The 15,989-nt window shown below is 41.9% G+C and overlaps 1 protein-coding gene across 1 annotated transcript in view; it reads right to left on the bottom strand.

Annotated features, from left to right (window-relative positions):
* The window catches only part of LOC134875279 (chloride channel protein 1-like), a 35,152-nt gene that overhangs the window by 14,089 nt on the left and 5,074 nt on the right, over positions 1-15,989 (bottom strand). Inside the window, 13 exon segments of the mRNA XM_063899784.1 lie at positions 1,118-1,187; positions 6,964-7,116; positions 10,129-10,213; positions 10,625-10,726; positions 10,931-11,015; positions 11,610-11,735; positions 11,965-12,043; positions 12,188-12,265; positions 13,202-13,335; positions 14,221-14,349; positions 14,596-14,688; positions 14,691-14,726; positions 14,804-15,101. Coding sequence (XP_063755854.1) covers positions 1,118-1,187; positions 6,964-7,116; positions 10,129-10,213; positions 10,625-10,726; positions 10,931-11,015; positions 11,610-11,735; positions 11,965-12,043; positions 12,188-12,265; positions 13,202-13,335; positions 14,221-14,349; positions 14,596-14,688; positions 14,691-14,726; positions 14,804-15,101 — 1,468 coding nt within the window.

The following is a 15,989-nucleotide window of genomic DNA, read 5'->3' as shown; positions in this document are numbered from 1 at the left end:
ATACTTATTTTCCACAATCATTTGAAAATAAATTCATTAAAAATCCTACAATGTGATTTCCTGGATTCTTTTTCTCATTCTGTCTCTCATAGTTGAGGTATACCTATGATAAAAATTACAGGCCTCTCTCATCTTTTTAAATGGGAGAACTTGCACAATTGGTGGCTGACTAAATACTTTTTTGCCCCACTGTAAGTAAATTATGTATTTATCACGGTAAACCATGTCTAGTCTAGAAAACAGTACAATTGTGCATTTGATTGTAAACTTTGGGATATTTACAGAGACCGTTGCAAAAACCAAACAGGTCATAAACATCAGATAATTAAAAAATACAATTTTTTTATTATTTATAAACCTGCAGAGGAGTCCGGTTGGATTTGGGCCAATGACGTTGAAGTGCTATTTTCAAATTAAACATATGTAACGTAGCGAGGTAATCTGTTACATGTAGCCAAAAGAAGCATAAAGATTGTCAGCCTCCGTTCATCTCTAGACATATTTTTTGACCTGAAGTCCTCAGTGTTTCTTGAGGGAGCAGATGGTGAAAAGGCTGAGAGAAATCACTTCCAACATGATAATGTCCAAAACATCATTAGTCAGAGAGACGTGTCTGTTATGAGACGGTCATGCTCGTTCGTATTTCATGAAGCCGGTGTTATGGTCTCATTCACATGTTTGGAAACTGTTGTTTTGCGTGATGGTGCAAATGGCACACACCAAACAGGACACTGCCTATCTAGAGCTGAATTTATTCATCTCAAGTTGTTTGCGGCTTGTAATGATGAATCATTTAAAGTGAGGCATGGGTAAAGGTCGCTACAAAAACAACTGATGAACTGCAAATAAACAGATTCCTAAAATGTTGATCTGAATAATAATTAATGATGCAGGCTGCTCGATGAATCGCTCCGCTCGACAGCATGTTTCATGAATTCCCTTAGACATAAAACTTCAGTATTTCAGCAACGATTAAAAACTGCCATTAATTTGCTACTAAAGGGCAAACACTGGCAAATGTAAGCCTTGCAATTCTTGATACCCAAAATAACTATAATATTATAAACCCCCCACACAAACCCTGCTTCCTTTAAAGGCTACAGGTGTAAATTCTCACCCAGTATGAAGACAGGCATGAAAGCCCCAGATGGAATGGGCATGGTGGTGGCCACAGCAGACATCCAGAACTGCAAGACAAGAAACAGACAACACGTTAAAGAGAAAAACCTAGAGCTGTTGATGGAAACCAATAAAACCAAAGCCTCAAAATCAACTTCAGATCCAAATGGCATTTCCCACTTTTGAATTTTAAACACGGGAAAACGTAGGCAAAGCGATGCGCATTGTATTCCAGGCATGTTAATGTGGCTGAAGTTAAAGTTAACCTCACACCATTGTCTTCAAGCTGAACCACAGTCAGCGTGCAAACACGTCTCAATCAATGCCGGGTATTTTAAAAGAGCAAACAGGAAGCCATTTTCCTCTTCCTTCTGTTTTCATTTTCACTAATATTTCCTTTCTTGAGGGAGCTTACCCACCCTTTAAACTAAAACTGCTAACTTCTTTACTGCATGTGTTGCATAGCGATATAAAGTCCATGCGCTATTAAGACCATTAGTTCTGCGTGGTTGTGTTTGAGTGGGAGAAAAACAATCCATTTACCTGGTCACAGCTTAAGGAGCCTAATCTGGAAGAGTGAGTGTGTGAGTGTGTGTGTGTGTGTGTGTGTGTGTGTGTGTGTGTATGTGTATGTGTGTGTGTGTGTGGAGGGGGCCCAATCACCCATGGGTTTCCTTGAGCAAGGCACTTATCAACAGCTGCTCCTGAGAAGCTGCAGGGGACAGTGCTGTGGCTGAACTGGTTGTCTCCCAGATGTGGAGGCTGATGACTGGGTGGAGAATTATAATGTACAAACTTCTCTAAGCTCAACTCACCAGATGTTACTTACACTGTTTGTCTGCAACAATTTCTTTATCCATAGTGTACCTTTGAAATAGCTCCCTTAATAACACCCTTTGTTTTCGATAATGATCACCTTTATCAACACTTTTTTTTGGCTGTCTAAGAGAGAAGGACTCCCCAGCTCTCTGTCCCCGGCACCACGTACTCATTTGGATTTGAAGGGCTTGGGCGGGTGACACAACATTAGCATTTTAGCGGTCCAGATTACCATTCCACACACATCGATTATCATAGTCGTTTGAGAACTTAATTACTGTGGTACAAGATAAAAACTCATTAGCGCGTCTCTCACTGGGTGGCTGCCGTCCTGATGGCAGAGAGGACTGCGCTCACAGTCTTCTTCTCTCTTTTAATCCCGACAGCCAAACACAGTCGTGCAGAAACACACACACACACACACACACACAGGCCTTCAGCACACACTTTCATCAGTGTCACAAATCCTGATATAGATCAGAGAATTTAAATATTGCACACTGTTTGATATAGGACAAGTTAGAGATGGAGTGACAATAAATGTGGGTGCTTTAATATGCGATAAAAAGACAGAGATGGAACCAAAAATAGTTATAGGCACAATAATATACTGACTGAGGACTCCAACTCATCTTTATTGGTCACTAAAAAAAGGTAAGCGTCAGATAAAACTATCCAATTTAGAAGGTTCTTGTGGTTTATGTAAAAAAAAAAAAAGCATGAATAAAGATGGAAAAAAGGATTTATACTTCTATATTGAACATATACTGTATATGTGTCTGTGTGGTTTGACAAAATATCAGATAATACTTCCTAAATTTCCTTTCCATGCTGGTTTGCTCGTCACAACCTGATTTTGAGCCCCACGGTAAACCAACTAACTTTGTTATCTTGTCAATGCTAACAGGCTAGTGAGTAGCTTGCCTGTAAGCAGACATTGTGTGGATAAGCCAACTACATTCTACATCTGAAATATTGCTAATGCTGATAAACCAATGACGTGTTGCATTTGCCACTTTCTGCTAAATTGTCAAGTATGAGATTGTCATCAAAATGTTCTTTCCTATTGTTTGGATTACAATATACACTGCACGGCCAAAACAAAGGTCACAAGCCTGTGGGGGCAGTGCTATGATCTGGCGTTGCTGCAGTTGGTCTGGTCTAGGTTCAGCAACGTTATGTGCCCAAAGAATGAGGTCAGCTGACTACCTGAATATACTGAAGGACCAGGTTATTCCATCAATGGATTTTTTGTTCCCTGATGGCACGGGCATGTTCCAAGATGACAATGCCAGGATCCATCGGGCTCAAATTGTGAAACAGTGGTTCAGGGAGCATGAGACATCATTTCCACACATGGATTGGACCCCACAGAGTCCAGACCTGAACCCAATTGAGAATCTTTGGGATGTGCTGGAGAAGACTTTGCGCAGTGCTCTGAATCTCCCGTCATCAATACAAGATCTTGGCGAAAAATTGAAGCATGACAGAAATAAAAGTTGTGACATTGCAGAAGCTTGTGGAAACGATGCCACAGGGAATGCGTGCCGTAATCAAAGCTAAAGGCGGTCCAACGAATATTAGAGTGTGTAACCTTTTTTTTGGCCAGGCAATGTATTTGACTGAACATATACACCAAATTGAGGTCTTAGTCTGCATCCCAACCTGCAAAAAATACTAATTTAACCAAAGAGTCACCCAAATTCTAACAGAAGTCCCCTTATATTCATTTGTTTTTGCTTCATTACAGCGCATCTGAATAGCACATCATCTGACAGGTTAATTGAAATAAAGACAAACAAAAAGTCTAATTTTGTGGTGGAGTAAAAGAGGAAAGGAATCAGAGAGCGAGAGAGAACCATCAACACAGGGGAGAGAGGAAGATCCAGAGTGTGTTTGAGTATGTATTAGAGAAAGGCTGACGGCAGCAGGAGGTGACACGAAAGCAGAAAAACACAGTAAGACTGTATATGTGGGTGTGTGTGTGTGTACTGTGAGAAGAGTTAACAGCCAGCTGCTTTCAGCTTCGCTTGAATTAAGTTTTCTCTACAGGGAGTCGCTCTGCTCTTTGAGAAACACCATGACTAAACTAATACAGCCTAGGAAACTGAGTGACAGACTCTGATATCCTGTTGATAGGATTATTTATGAGGCATTTATGTCTAGATTAACTCTAGACAGTGCAGAACAACAGAATAGGCCGGCATTGACTCTTTAAAGGGAAATGGAATTTGTTTTTTTGTAAATCCAATAACAGAGAGTGGATCTAGGACAGGTTATTGGGGAACATTTTTAATCTTTTTAAGCATATCTTAAACTCACAGCACTGACCAATAAAACATGTAGAGCAGATATTGAGAAAGACTATCAAGCACATTTGAGTGTAAAGGGATAAACTTAGTGGAATGTGGCTTCCATGTCGTCTGAAAAGTTTGGTTTTGTATTTACTGAGAGTGTATTCTGCTCTTGCAGTTTCTCACTTCTGCACTGCTCTGCATGAGCTCTTGAGAAGCTGCAGCTTTTCCTCAAACAGGAGGCAGCAACAGCTTGGTGCTGGTCCTTCAGCAGTCAACAGACTGTTAGTGGGTCAGGACTCGCAGTATTTAGAGAGCAGACATTGTCTGAGTGTGTTTTTTATACATGAATCACTTGAACTCAGAGGCTCTGGTCACAGATGAGGAACAATACGGGGGAGGACAGATTGACAGGAATGCAAAAACAGTTCGAATATCAGGAGGCTGAACACAGGGTGGGCGCACTTTGCCTTCAGAGCAGCTTGGATTTTTGGAGACATGTGTTTCTGTCTAGATTACATTTCAAGTCTAACTGATGGTGGCAACGTTTCCCTGTGGGTCTGCATTTTAGAACCGGATGACAACTAGGTATGTCACAAGAATTGGTTTGTTGATATTGTGCAAAACAAAGACATGACCTTGATCATTCTTGCTGACCTTGACACTGCCCGGTATGTTTGTTTACATAAGAAAGTCACCAACATTTAAGTAACGTTTAACATTTCAACAGTAACAGCCTAGCAACAATAACGACCTAGTAACAGTGACAGGCTAACTGCTTTACCGTAAGCGATGAAAACAAGAAATGCAAAACATGAGGCTTGAAACAGTGCTGGAGTTGTTGTCCGTTCCTACTTCATTAAATCAATGACAACAGTGCAATACCAAGTATTGAAGTATGTGAATACAACTCACTGTAAGTAGGTACGGAATGAGGAGGAGGATTAACCACCACCTACACCGCCTGCATACTCAGCTGGGCTGTGAGATGTAAAAATGTTCAGTGAAGGTTATATCTTCCAAATGATTCTGTCTTGGTGTCTTCAAAGGTCCATTCTTCTCAAATATTAAAAGCCAAATGATGGTCTCTTAATTTGGGCCTGGTAGGGTCCCACTATTTGTCCCTGCAGTTCTTACATTTTTTTGTCAGTACCTCCAATATCAGAAAGGACCCCAGTGAAATTATGTGTAATAATCATCAGAGACGAAAATATTTTTGAGGCAGGAGGAGGCCAGGAAAAAATTTGGACGAGTTTTGCCAGTGGGCAATGACGATCACAATAGGGAGAATACTTCCACTACAGGAGAGACTTGATGCTCTGTGCAATTTGGTATTTCAAATAACAAAAAAAAAGGCAAATATCAGTATTGGCAATCTGCCTAAATGAGTTGGACAATATAACATTTTTTCATTCTACTGAGTGTGTGTGATTTTCGTCAGATCACATCTTGGATCCATTCATTTTTCTAAGCTCTATTCAATTCCAGTCAGACGGTCATCTAGTTATTTCAGACGAGGTCCTCTACACTGACATTGTCTGGGTGGTAATGACACCACCCATTCATTTGTATGGGCGAGGGCAGTTGCCACCCGTTAGCGGGAGGCATTAGGTCTTACCGCATGCTCAATAATTTCACCAGAGAACTGTCAGAACAAAGGCACCACACAGCTCTCAGGTTATCCATATTCATATCAATTAATTGCCTGATTTTCTAGACCGGTCCGTGCTAGATTTTGTAACTGAAGCTTCTTGGCACTGCTTGTTCTCTTCCAACAGGTTAGGCATTAATCCATGCTTTCATCACCAGTAGATTAGATTACTGCAATAGACTCCTCCTGGTACCAGTAAAAACTCCCTTTTTACCCAGGCCAGGAAATATAACCATGTCCACCGGTCCTTACTGCATTGCATTGGCTACCTGTTGCTTTAGCGTCTATTTAAGGTTTTATTGCCTACTTTTCAGGTTTTGAGAGACCTCGCCGCAAGCTATCTATCTGACCTGTTAATGCCCCATGGCGAGGCGTCGCTGTTGGTCGTTCCAAGGTCCAGGTTCAAACACAAAGGAGACAGAGCGTTTTCTCTCAGAGCTACTGGACTTTGGAATGACCTACCTGAGGAGATCGAGCTGCACAATCTGTCAGCTCCTTTAAGTCACTTTCCATTTATCCTTAATCAATGTATTTTTGTTTTATTCTTTGTTATGTGTTTTAGTCTGTGTTTAATGTGTACATGCTGTGTAATTCCTGTGTGCATCTACATTCAATCCAGAACCTAGAGCAGAATTCTGGTCATCTCACTGATGATAACAACTGAGATAGAAGGAATTGGGACTGTCCAGTGTGTGAGTGTGTGTGTGTGTGTGTGTGTGTGTGTGTGTGTGTGTGTGTGTGTGTGTGTGTGTATGTACGCAGAGCTGCTAACAAGAAAACATAAGACTGCTAGAACTGCTGGCAGCTTGCCAGAACTGTTGACCTTGGCCATAAAGACAAAGACACACACACACACACACACACAAAGATGGACACTTCAACAACACACAGCATGAGTGATCTGCAACTAATGTCCCCAATGAGGAGGAGGAGGATGATGACGAAAATGCTTACGTCAGGCGGAGAAAGCCAAGTACACTCATTCACACTGACGCACTGACACAACGACACACACTTGACCAGCAAACAAACCCCTATCCAACCAAGCAAAACAGCCCACACTTTGCAGAAGCCACACACCTTCATGAATAGGAAGAGCAGCAGGATGACGAAGACGCTGACGTCAGGGTGCAGCCAGGCGGCGGAGCGGCCCAGACCCACCGGAGGAGACCCTGAAATCTTTGTCCACGTAAAGTTGTCAAACAGGGAGTTGATACACTCTCTTGGCATCAGCTGGAGAGGGGAAGGAGAGGGAAGGAGAAGGGAGGAAAGGAAGGAGAGGTGGAGGGAATGGTATAGAGGGAAGGTTAGGGTGAGAGTTGTTGAGGGGGGGCAAGAGGGGGAGATGGGAATATGGGTGAAGGAGAGAATGTGAGAATAAGAACATATGGACAGAGAGGGCAAAGGAGAAGAAGGGTGAGAAAACCACAATGGTGAGAGAAGTAGCAAATAAGGGGGAGAAAGGTAAAGGAGAGGGTAAAGTGGGAAAAGGGGGGGTGAAGAGAGGGAATTAGATGATAAATAAAGGGGAAGTGAAGAGGAGTAAGATGGGGATGTATGAAGAAACTGGAGGAAAAAAAGAGGCAGAAAAGAAAGAAAAAGAAGGAAGGGGCAATAGAGGGATGAAAGGGGGTGACAGAAAGTCGGGAAAGAAGAGAGGAAAAGAAGTTGGATGTGAGAGGAAGCTTGGGGTGATGAAGAGTTGGGAGAAGAAGCCAAAGAGAGAGGAGTGATAGAAAGAAAGAGTAGAAAAAGGTTTATTGAGGAGATGAAATGTTTGAGAAAAGAAAAGAGAGTAAAAATCAGTGAAGGGAGGAAGAAATTCAAGTGGGACAAACAGACGGGAAGTGCTCCACAGAGCTGGAAGCAGACGGGTGCGGGTGGCCGTGTGCAATGACTCATTCTCTTTAGATGACTCATGAATGACTAATTCACTTTTGCAGCGTTTTGAAAACATTTGCATAGCTGCCTCTGAGCCACTCTCAGGCACAAATGGCAGCAGATCTCACATCTGCTTAACACCGCTGCAGGAGGAAAGCAACGCCAACGCCATTTCAATGATTCCTACTTCCTCCTTGAGCTACGGTTGAATGCCGAGCCTGAAGTGCATGGCTTGGTGTGTGAGAGGGAGATGTTGAGGATCTGCTCAGTGAAAGGCGGCTGTGGGCCTGGATGTAATAATAGGCTTTCCTGCGCCTTTTTCAAGTTCTGGGTTCACGTCTGGTTCACAACGCGTGTAGCTCTTATTCACCCTCTCTGTGCTGCTGCTGCTGCTGCTGCTGCTGTCACTCTGCGCTGCACTATCAAGCTGGATTTCATTTCCCGAAAGATATATATAAACTTTAGGGGGGGACGAAATGCAGATTACTTTTCTTAACTGATATGTTTTAAATGTATCCCTTCCCTGCTGTGTCCCATCAATGCTGTTAGAAAAGGTGAGAGGCATTTCTACAATAAGGGTGTGAATGATATGCACCAAGGGCAAGGGGGAAAACTTGTGAAGGCGTTGCAAATGCACACGGATGGATACACACGCAGTTACAAAATCATATGACCGACGCCTAGCCCACTCTGAGCTTCTGCACATTTTATCGACAATCAAAATCGCAATATTTAAATGTCCTGTTGATTTGTTAAAAGGCAAATTTATTAGGATAAAATCCAGAATTTAATATTGTGGTGCTGCATACCCATGCTACAAACTGGATTCTACTGAAAACATTGTAAGGGACAGATCCTCTCTTCCAAAGTGTGCTGCCCTACACCTGATTATCTCTCAGACTGCATATGGCTGTCTCAGCTTTCAACTTAAAACTGCTGTTGTACACGAAAAGGCAACAAGGCATCCAATCACGTTGAAGCACAGACGCTGACATCACAGTAAGACCATGTATGCATATGAATAAGCTGATAGTGTTAGAGCAGAGATCTGGTTCTTGCTTAAGCATCAGAGCGTACAGATCCTATACCAATTATTGGAATCATTTTGGTCACACTTTTCCAAGCACTGGAAATAATGTGGCTTGCTGCAAAGCGTGTTAAAACAGACCTGTTGATTTAACTGAATGTTTTATTTCTCAATTATTTAATATTAATTGGTTCTATCACTGCCAGATCAAAGGTTGTGGTTTTTTCCCCTCAAAGCTGTTCACAATGTTCATGTTGTCTCCCTGTGAAGCCGGGAGGTCACAGTTTGAACTTCAACAAGCTTTGATCCTGTGATGTAGCTTCCGTAAATTGAACACAGCAGGCTGATATTAATAACGTCTACAGCTCTGTGATGAGGCTCAACACTGAAGGAATCCAACAGGAGAAAAAAACTCACATAATGATGGATTTTGCTTTCTGGTTATTGTTCTTCACGGCCTGCAGATGCATGCTGGACACCGCTGCATTGGTCTGTGCTGTTTTGAAGCAGGCGTACTCTGCCATAACAAAACTTAGAGAGAACACAAATGTACTGGTAGATACCAAAGACATTCCACAACCATATTCTATAGTCCTTAGTACCAAGTTAGTCACAATACATACTGTACTAAGACGGGTACTGTGATGTTTACAGAAATGTGGTAGTCATGACATCCCTAGCGCCTGATAATTGCTATAATTGGGTGGCATTTACTGATGCTGTATGTGTTAGGGAATAGTTTGCTTTGGTATTTAACCTTTGACCTAGTTCATCATTTTCTCCTTCCTCTGTCTCTATTCCCATGGCATAGTTCTTTGGCCTTGGGGTTGCTGTAATCTCCCTTAAGGAGGGGCAGCTTGGGCGCTTTGTTGATGCCAGTCTATGACCGAGCACAAGCTGACCTGAGATTATTGTTTAGGGACAGCTAGAAGCCCCTCTTATCTGGAACGTAGGTTCACTGACTTGCATTCTTTTCCCAAGTACGACACCTTTAGTTAGATTCAGGGCCCATATTTGTTTAGCCTCACTAATGTAGAATGTTGATTGTCCATTCGGAACTGGTTAAAACCTTGGACTGCAGAAGAAATCTTCAGAATTGGTCGGGCAACCACCGTGTCAACTCGTGGCTGCAGCAAATGTCTTGTCAATTCTCCGTCCGTTTACGTCTTAATAAACCTTCAGTGTTTGCCATCAAACTTCCAGCTCTCCCCGTGTCTCTGAGTTTCGTCTTCATTGCTCCAGAAGTTTCCATCGCAGTATGTTCATAAACTGACAATCAGACGACAGATTTTACTTCCCTGAAATTAAATGGGGGATAACAAGATATGATCTCTGACCTCTCCTGCCATGAACTGTCCAAACCCAGGTGGGAAGGTCAGGGTGGCGATGACCAGCGTAACCACAGCAGGGAAAATCAGCCGGCTGGGGAGGGACACACTCACACACACACACACACACACACACACACACACACACACACACACAGAAGAATATGGATTGTAAATAATGACGGATATTAGGAATTATTCCTTATGATCAAAACCTTTGACAAAAACACTAAATGCACAATTAATAGATACACATACCTCCACAAACTGTACATTCAGGATATAAACCTAGGAGTAGCTGCTTTTATTATTAAAGCATATAATATACTCTATATAAACTCAAGTATTAAAGCTTATTTAAGTTGGTTTGGCATCTCTCTGTGAGTGTTTATTCAATGTACATTAAGTGCGTAACTATGAAAATCTTATACCATTAGCATCATTTAACCAATGAAATGACAGCAAATGTAAAAATGTACATCGACCCTTTGGAGCAAAGACTCACTGTTTGGTGAGGAAGCGGGTCATGGCGTTGGGGCGTCTCATGAACAGCACCACCTGTCTGTTGAGATAGACGAAGAACGCCCCCAGGAACCCACAGGAGATCCTGCACAAACAAATAAACTCCACATTAGCCAAGTTCATTCAGTTTTCATGCGTACCACCGTGTTACTAAGCAAGTCTCTCCCTCTCCTCCCCTGAGGGAAACAGGGAACCAGTCATTCGATTCTCAATATTTTAAATGCTACATTTGCAGGAAGCACACACACAAACACGCTGCCATGTAAGCCTCCGTTATCCAGCCACTGACCCGATGATGGCGAAGGCAGGCAGCTCCTGCAGGTCAAAAGGGAAATCCATGCGGAAGTTTGTCCGGAACAGAGCAGTGATGGTGACTGGAAAACAAGAAGGAAGATTGAGGGAATTCAAGCTATCACTTTTTACTGATCAAAGCACAGGATAGGTACCAAAATATTAGAAAATGTGATTATTAAACAGAATTTAGTCTATATTACAGCAGCAGCTTCTGAAGTATTATTTACAGGGTCAGTTAAAAAAAAAAAAGATCTCAAATCATTCTAATGTGAGGGTGGGTCTGTTCAAAACCAGAAACTAACATACCATTCTTACTTACTAAACTTGAGTATGCTAAACTATATATTCATTTTATTTTAAATAATAATTTGAATATATTTAATGTAGTAGAACAGGTCATATGGATTTTCATTTGTGACAGACACTTTATATGTAACGGATGTTAGGGTCTGTAACTGTGTGATTGATTCAGTCCAGTAATGCAGAGTAATGCTGGTACTGACTTCAGACTGCATAAAACAGCTGGTGACATTCTTGTTACTACTTGTTTATTCACAGGTAGTATTTGAAGCAAGGGCGCCCTCTAGTGCTTATTTGACAAAGAGAAGATGTCAAAAAATTGGCCAGTATCTCACGCACCAAAATGAGCGTTAAAATCCTGATGCAGCCAGTACCTGCATCTTTGTTGAACACGGATAACACTCTGAATATGAAGGCACTAAATGTAGCAGCGAAGTATCCTCTCCAGTAGTTTCTCACAGCAAAGTATGTGGAAGTTACTTCGATACTGAAGAGCACACCTGGAAGACAGCAAAGGAAACATGCAGCAATCAAACAGGCAGCAACTGAAAAAAGCAAGAAAGGTACATGCAGAACATCCTGGTATTTCCTGTGATATGGAACACGTCTGGATACTTAGCTTACCTCGAACATGGCTAACCATTTCTGTTTCCTGGGTTTATAAAAATGAGTGAATTTCCTAAAAGTTCATGTGTGAGTGGGACACAGAAAAGAAAGAAGGCTGTGTACCTCCAAGTGGAGTCCCAAAGCAGCAGCCCACCCCGACAGCACAGCCCACTGTCAAGATGTCTGTGTACGAGTATGGGTTCTACTGATCCAGAGAGGAGGAAGAGGAGGGAGGGTTGAGAGGACAGAAAGATGACATATAGATGAGTATACATACAGTACACATGGTATTTTAATCACAGGTAACAGGCGCGTGAACGTGTAATCTTTCTGAACGTCAGCTTACCTGATACGCTCCTGAAAAGAAGGACATGAACCTGCTGAGAACGGCAGCACAGATACTGGCGATGTGGACGAACGGGCCCTGAGGAGAGGAGGTACATTTAACCCGATAACGTGAAGTAGCAGTGTGTGCAGTACAACAGCAAAAACCAGAGCTGCAGCTGATGCTTCAACCAAGTGAAACAGGAAGAGGGAGTGTTGAAGCCATTTGCACATTTACCCCTTTTATCATTTTGTAAAAACAATATGCATTTACTGTTGTGTTATTTTAACAGGCTAAGCAGGTTTTGGATTACCTTGTGTTGAGATGTATTATCGTTTGGATTGACGTAGCTACTATTGTGATGACTTATGAGTAATATTCAGGGCAGATGAACAGGTGTTCACTATGAGCAGGGGCAAACCGCAGGACATACATTTTCTTAATCATCACTCTGCTGTTGGCGCTGTGCTTTGTGGCAGCCTGTTGCAGCAGCTCCCTGATTTTTATTTATTTTTTTATTTTTTTATTTGTTTATTTGAAAAGGGACAGTGCACATTAATTAACATTCTCAATGTAAACATACACTAAAAACGTAAATGTGCCGGAGTTAGCCAAAGCTAATTTTCGTCCGTAGTCCCCCGGCAGGTCAACACATCATCAACTTACACATTACAAAAGAGTAAAGACAGAATAAATACAAATGGCCTAGAATGAATTAAGACAGCTATTAATGAGTGCAGTTTTGATATGTTGTCTTTTTTACTACTTTTATTTTGCTTTTTTTTCACCTATTTATTTCTTTTATGTTCATACTTTAGAATTGTGTATTTCTTACTTTTATTTTCTACTTTGTGCAATAACTTGTATTGTATTATGCGGCTGCAAAACAAAAAGGTCCCAGTCTGGGATCAATAAAGATTTTTTTTATCCTCTCTTAAAGAAAAGGTTACAGATCTTATTTAAAAAAAACATTCTGACAGCTTCCAACAGGAGGAGATTATTGCTTAATCAATGATAACCATCTGGTTGACTCGCCTCTTTGCCTACAGGCATCCCGCTGCCCAGGGCCGCTGTCAGACCGATGACTTTAGCAACGAAGGCTTTGAGAGTTAGATATTCCTTCAGCACCACTCCTCTCAGGATGGTCTTCAGCTCTGGGATACCCGAACCTGAGGCACAAGGGGAAACAAAGGTTGTTAGAAAGGGAACAGGGGAGTAATGGAATCATTTGAATTATAGAAAAAAACTGGTTTAGTATGTAAGTATATTTTCCCAAAATACAAATTAAGACTTTTGAACCACAAACTTAATTTTGATTGTGGGAGCGTCAAAAAGCAGCACTATGGACTCAACATCACTTTGCCTAAATAGAGAAACATGTGGTATCAGGCCAAGCTGAACGAGGAAGAACAAGATGACAACGTTGACATTTTTTATATTTAAACTGAAATAATAAATAAACGTACATACAAGTAATTTCACTCATGGATTCATGTCATAAGTCTTTCACTTCCTGGTCGAGTTATTTATTTTCTGTCCAGTTCACTGGAGTCACTGTTTTGATTAAACACCATATATCGACAGCCCTAGTTTGAAGCTTATGTCCCTCAGCTGTACAGCCTCATTTTAAAAGAGAATTCCTCTCGACGCTGCAGCGACGGTACTGAAATGAAATGTTGGACAAAGAACCAGGAACCAATTTTAAACACTCCCATAACCAAAACTCTACACCTGCTGGTTTGTTGATGGTTTGTTCTGCATGAAATCATGTCATTTCCCAACCATTTGTTCTTGCTTTTACAGAAAAATTGCTTAAGTATTAAACTCATTAGAAAAACATTTTTGTCTTAAACTCTGCATGATTTCATTTCAATAACATGCTACAGCATCTCATTTCACTGATACGCTGAGATGCCTATTCCAATATGTGATGCTGCAGACAGAATTTAAATGTACATCGTCTAATATGCAGTGATAATTCAGAGGCGTTTGACCAGTAACTATAGGCAGCTGAGTACAGAGCACAGAGCTATAAGGAGGAGGGGGGTACAGACCGATAGCTTGAGGAGCGACCAGGTGACAGAAGAGGGAGGAGAACAGGATGAAGATCAGGGGATATGAGACCCAGCACAGGTACTGCAAGGCGATTTTCCCCTTCAGCTCCCCATAAATCCATTTATAGGCTGGAGGAGGGTGGAAAGAAGAGGAAACCAGGGGAAATTATAAGCCAAATAACAATGGCTGTTAAGAAAATAATGAATAGCTGGACTTTAGGAAGAAGTGAAAAGATAGAAGCAGAAGATGGTAAACAAAAAATAAAAAAATGTAGCTAAGAAAAGAAAGATGCAAATATGTGAGCTATTTTGCACCAGCTTGACCTTTACTCTTCCAGACGACTCTGCAATGCATTATGGGTTTTGTAGACCTACCTTGCAGGCTTTTAGCACTCGCATAGTCCATTGTCCAGCTGACCAGCGCCATTGTGATGCCCAGCATAATGAGGAAGATCCAATCTTCCCCAACCGGGTCACCAGGAATCGCTGCACCCGTGCTATGCAGTCTGACAAAACCAGAAACCACCACAAAGTAGATGTAAAGGTTTACTGATCTATTTTTGTTATCCTTAGGGATGCTCACCTCTGCACTTGGAGTAGGAGCGTTTCTTCTTGGTGGAGGACGAGAGGTCGGGCTCGGCAGCTTGATCCTGCTCTTCGCCCTCGGCCTCCATGGCGGACTGGCGCCTCCTCTGCCTGCTATAATAGCCCAGCTGATGTCGGCTGTGGTATCCGTTCTGGCCGTGGCTACGTCGGCCATGGCGCGTCCTGCTGTGGCTGCGGGGGTGGTTTCCATGTTTCTTGATCTGCCTCTCAGTCAGCAGGCGTGTTGCCTCCCGTCTCCCGGAGCCTCCCTGGTTCTCTTGGTACTCCCCATAGAGCTGTCAACCAATCCATTAATCATTCCACAACTTGTGCAATACCCAGCACTCAACCATCAGACAGAGACATGCACAGGTAGTTTCTAGTGAAAGTGAGAATGAACAGTGTGTGATAGCACTCTCCTTCTGGCACACTGGAAGAGAAGAGACTATTTCAAAAATAGACAGGACCACGTGTTGACCCAAACAGCTTTGATGGAAGCGGAAACATGGGCTCTGCTTCTAGATTTATCACCTCTGGACAGAATCCATGAAATTTGCCTTGGACATCTGCAGGAGAGATCAATCCTAAACCCTCTCTCATTAGCACAACTATCGGTTTGTTTTATCATAACTCCTTTCTGTAGTTAACTGTTAAATTAACAACTAAATAAAAAAATATCTTATTGTTTCCAAAAAATGAACAGTATCTGCACCTTCATGGAGCTGAGAGGGACCAGACTAAGTTATGAGAATACTGCGTTTAGTTCGTTTGTACTATTGTTCCAAAGCATTGAAACATGGAACGAGTGCTGGTCTACTGCTTTAAAGTCCAAACTGCTTCACCAAATTAAGATTTGCTTAGACAGTAGAGCTTGGAGAAACTATTAATCAACCATCCATATTGAGAATGGCCAAAAACATTGTCTCCGACCCTAACCATGTCCTGAACAGTGAGTGTGAATTGTTCCCATCAAAACAGAAACACAGTGTCCCACGAGTTGATAAAGTCAGAATGTGGCACTCATTTGGCACCAGTTTATCCAATAATTAAATAATGAGTTGAATCCAAGATCAAATGCATGTCAAAGGGACGTGAACATATTGTCTTGTTTGATTGAAATGTTGAAAGTCTGTTTTCTTGTCTTTGTGTGTCCTTGTTGATGTTGCAGTTGTGATGCAGGAAAG

The sequence above is a fragment of the Eleginops maclovinus genome, chromosome 13 (assembly GCF_036324505.1).
Source record: "Eleginops maclovinus isolate JMC-PN-2008 ecotype Puerto Natales chromosome 13, JC_Emac_rtc_rv5, whole genome shotgun sequence".
Taxonomy (NCBI): domain Eukaryota; kingdom Metazoa; phylum Chordata; class Actinopteri; order Perciformes; family Eleginopidae; genus Eleginops; species Eleginops maclovinus.
This window is presented reverse-complemented; position numbering and strand designations above follow the sequence as displayed.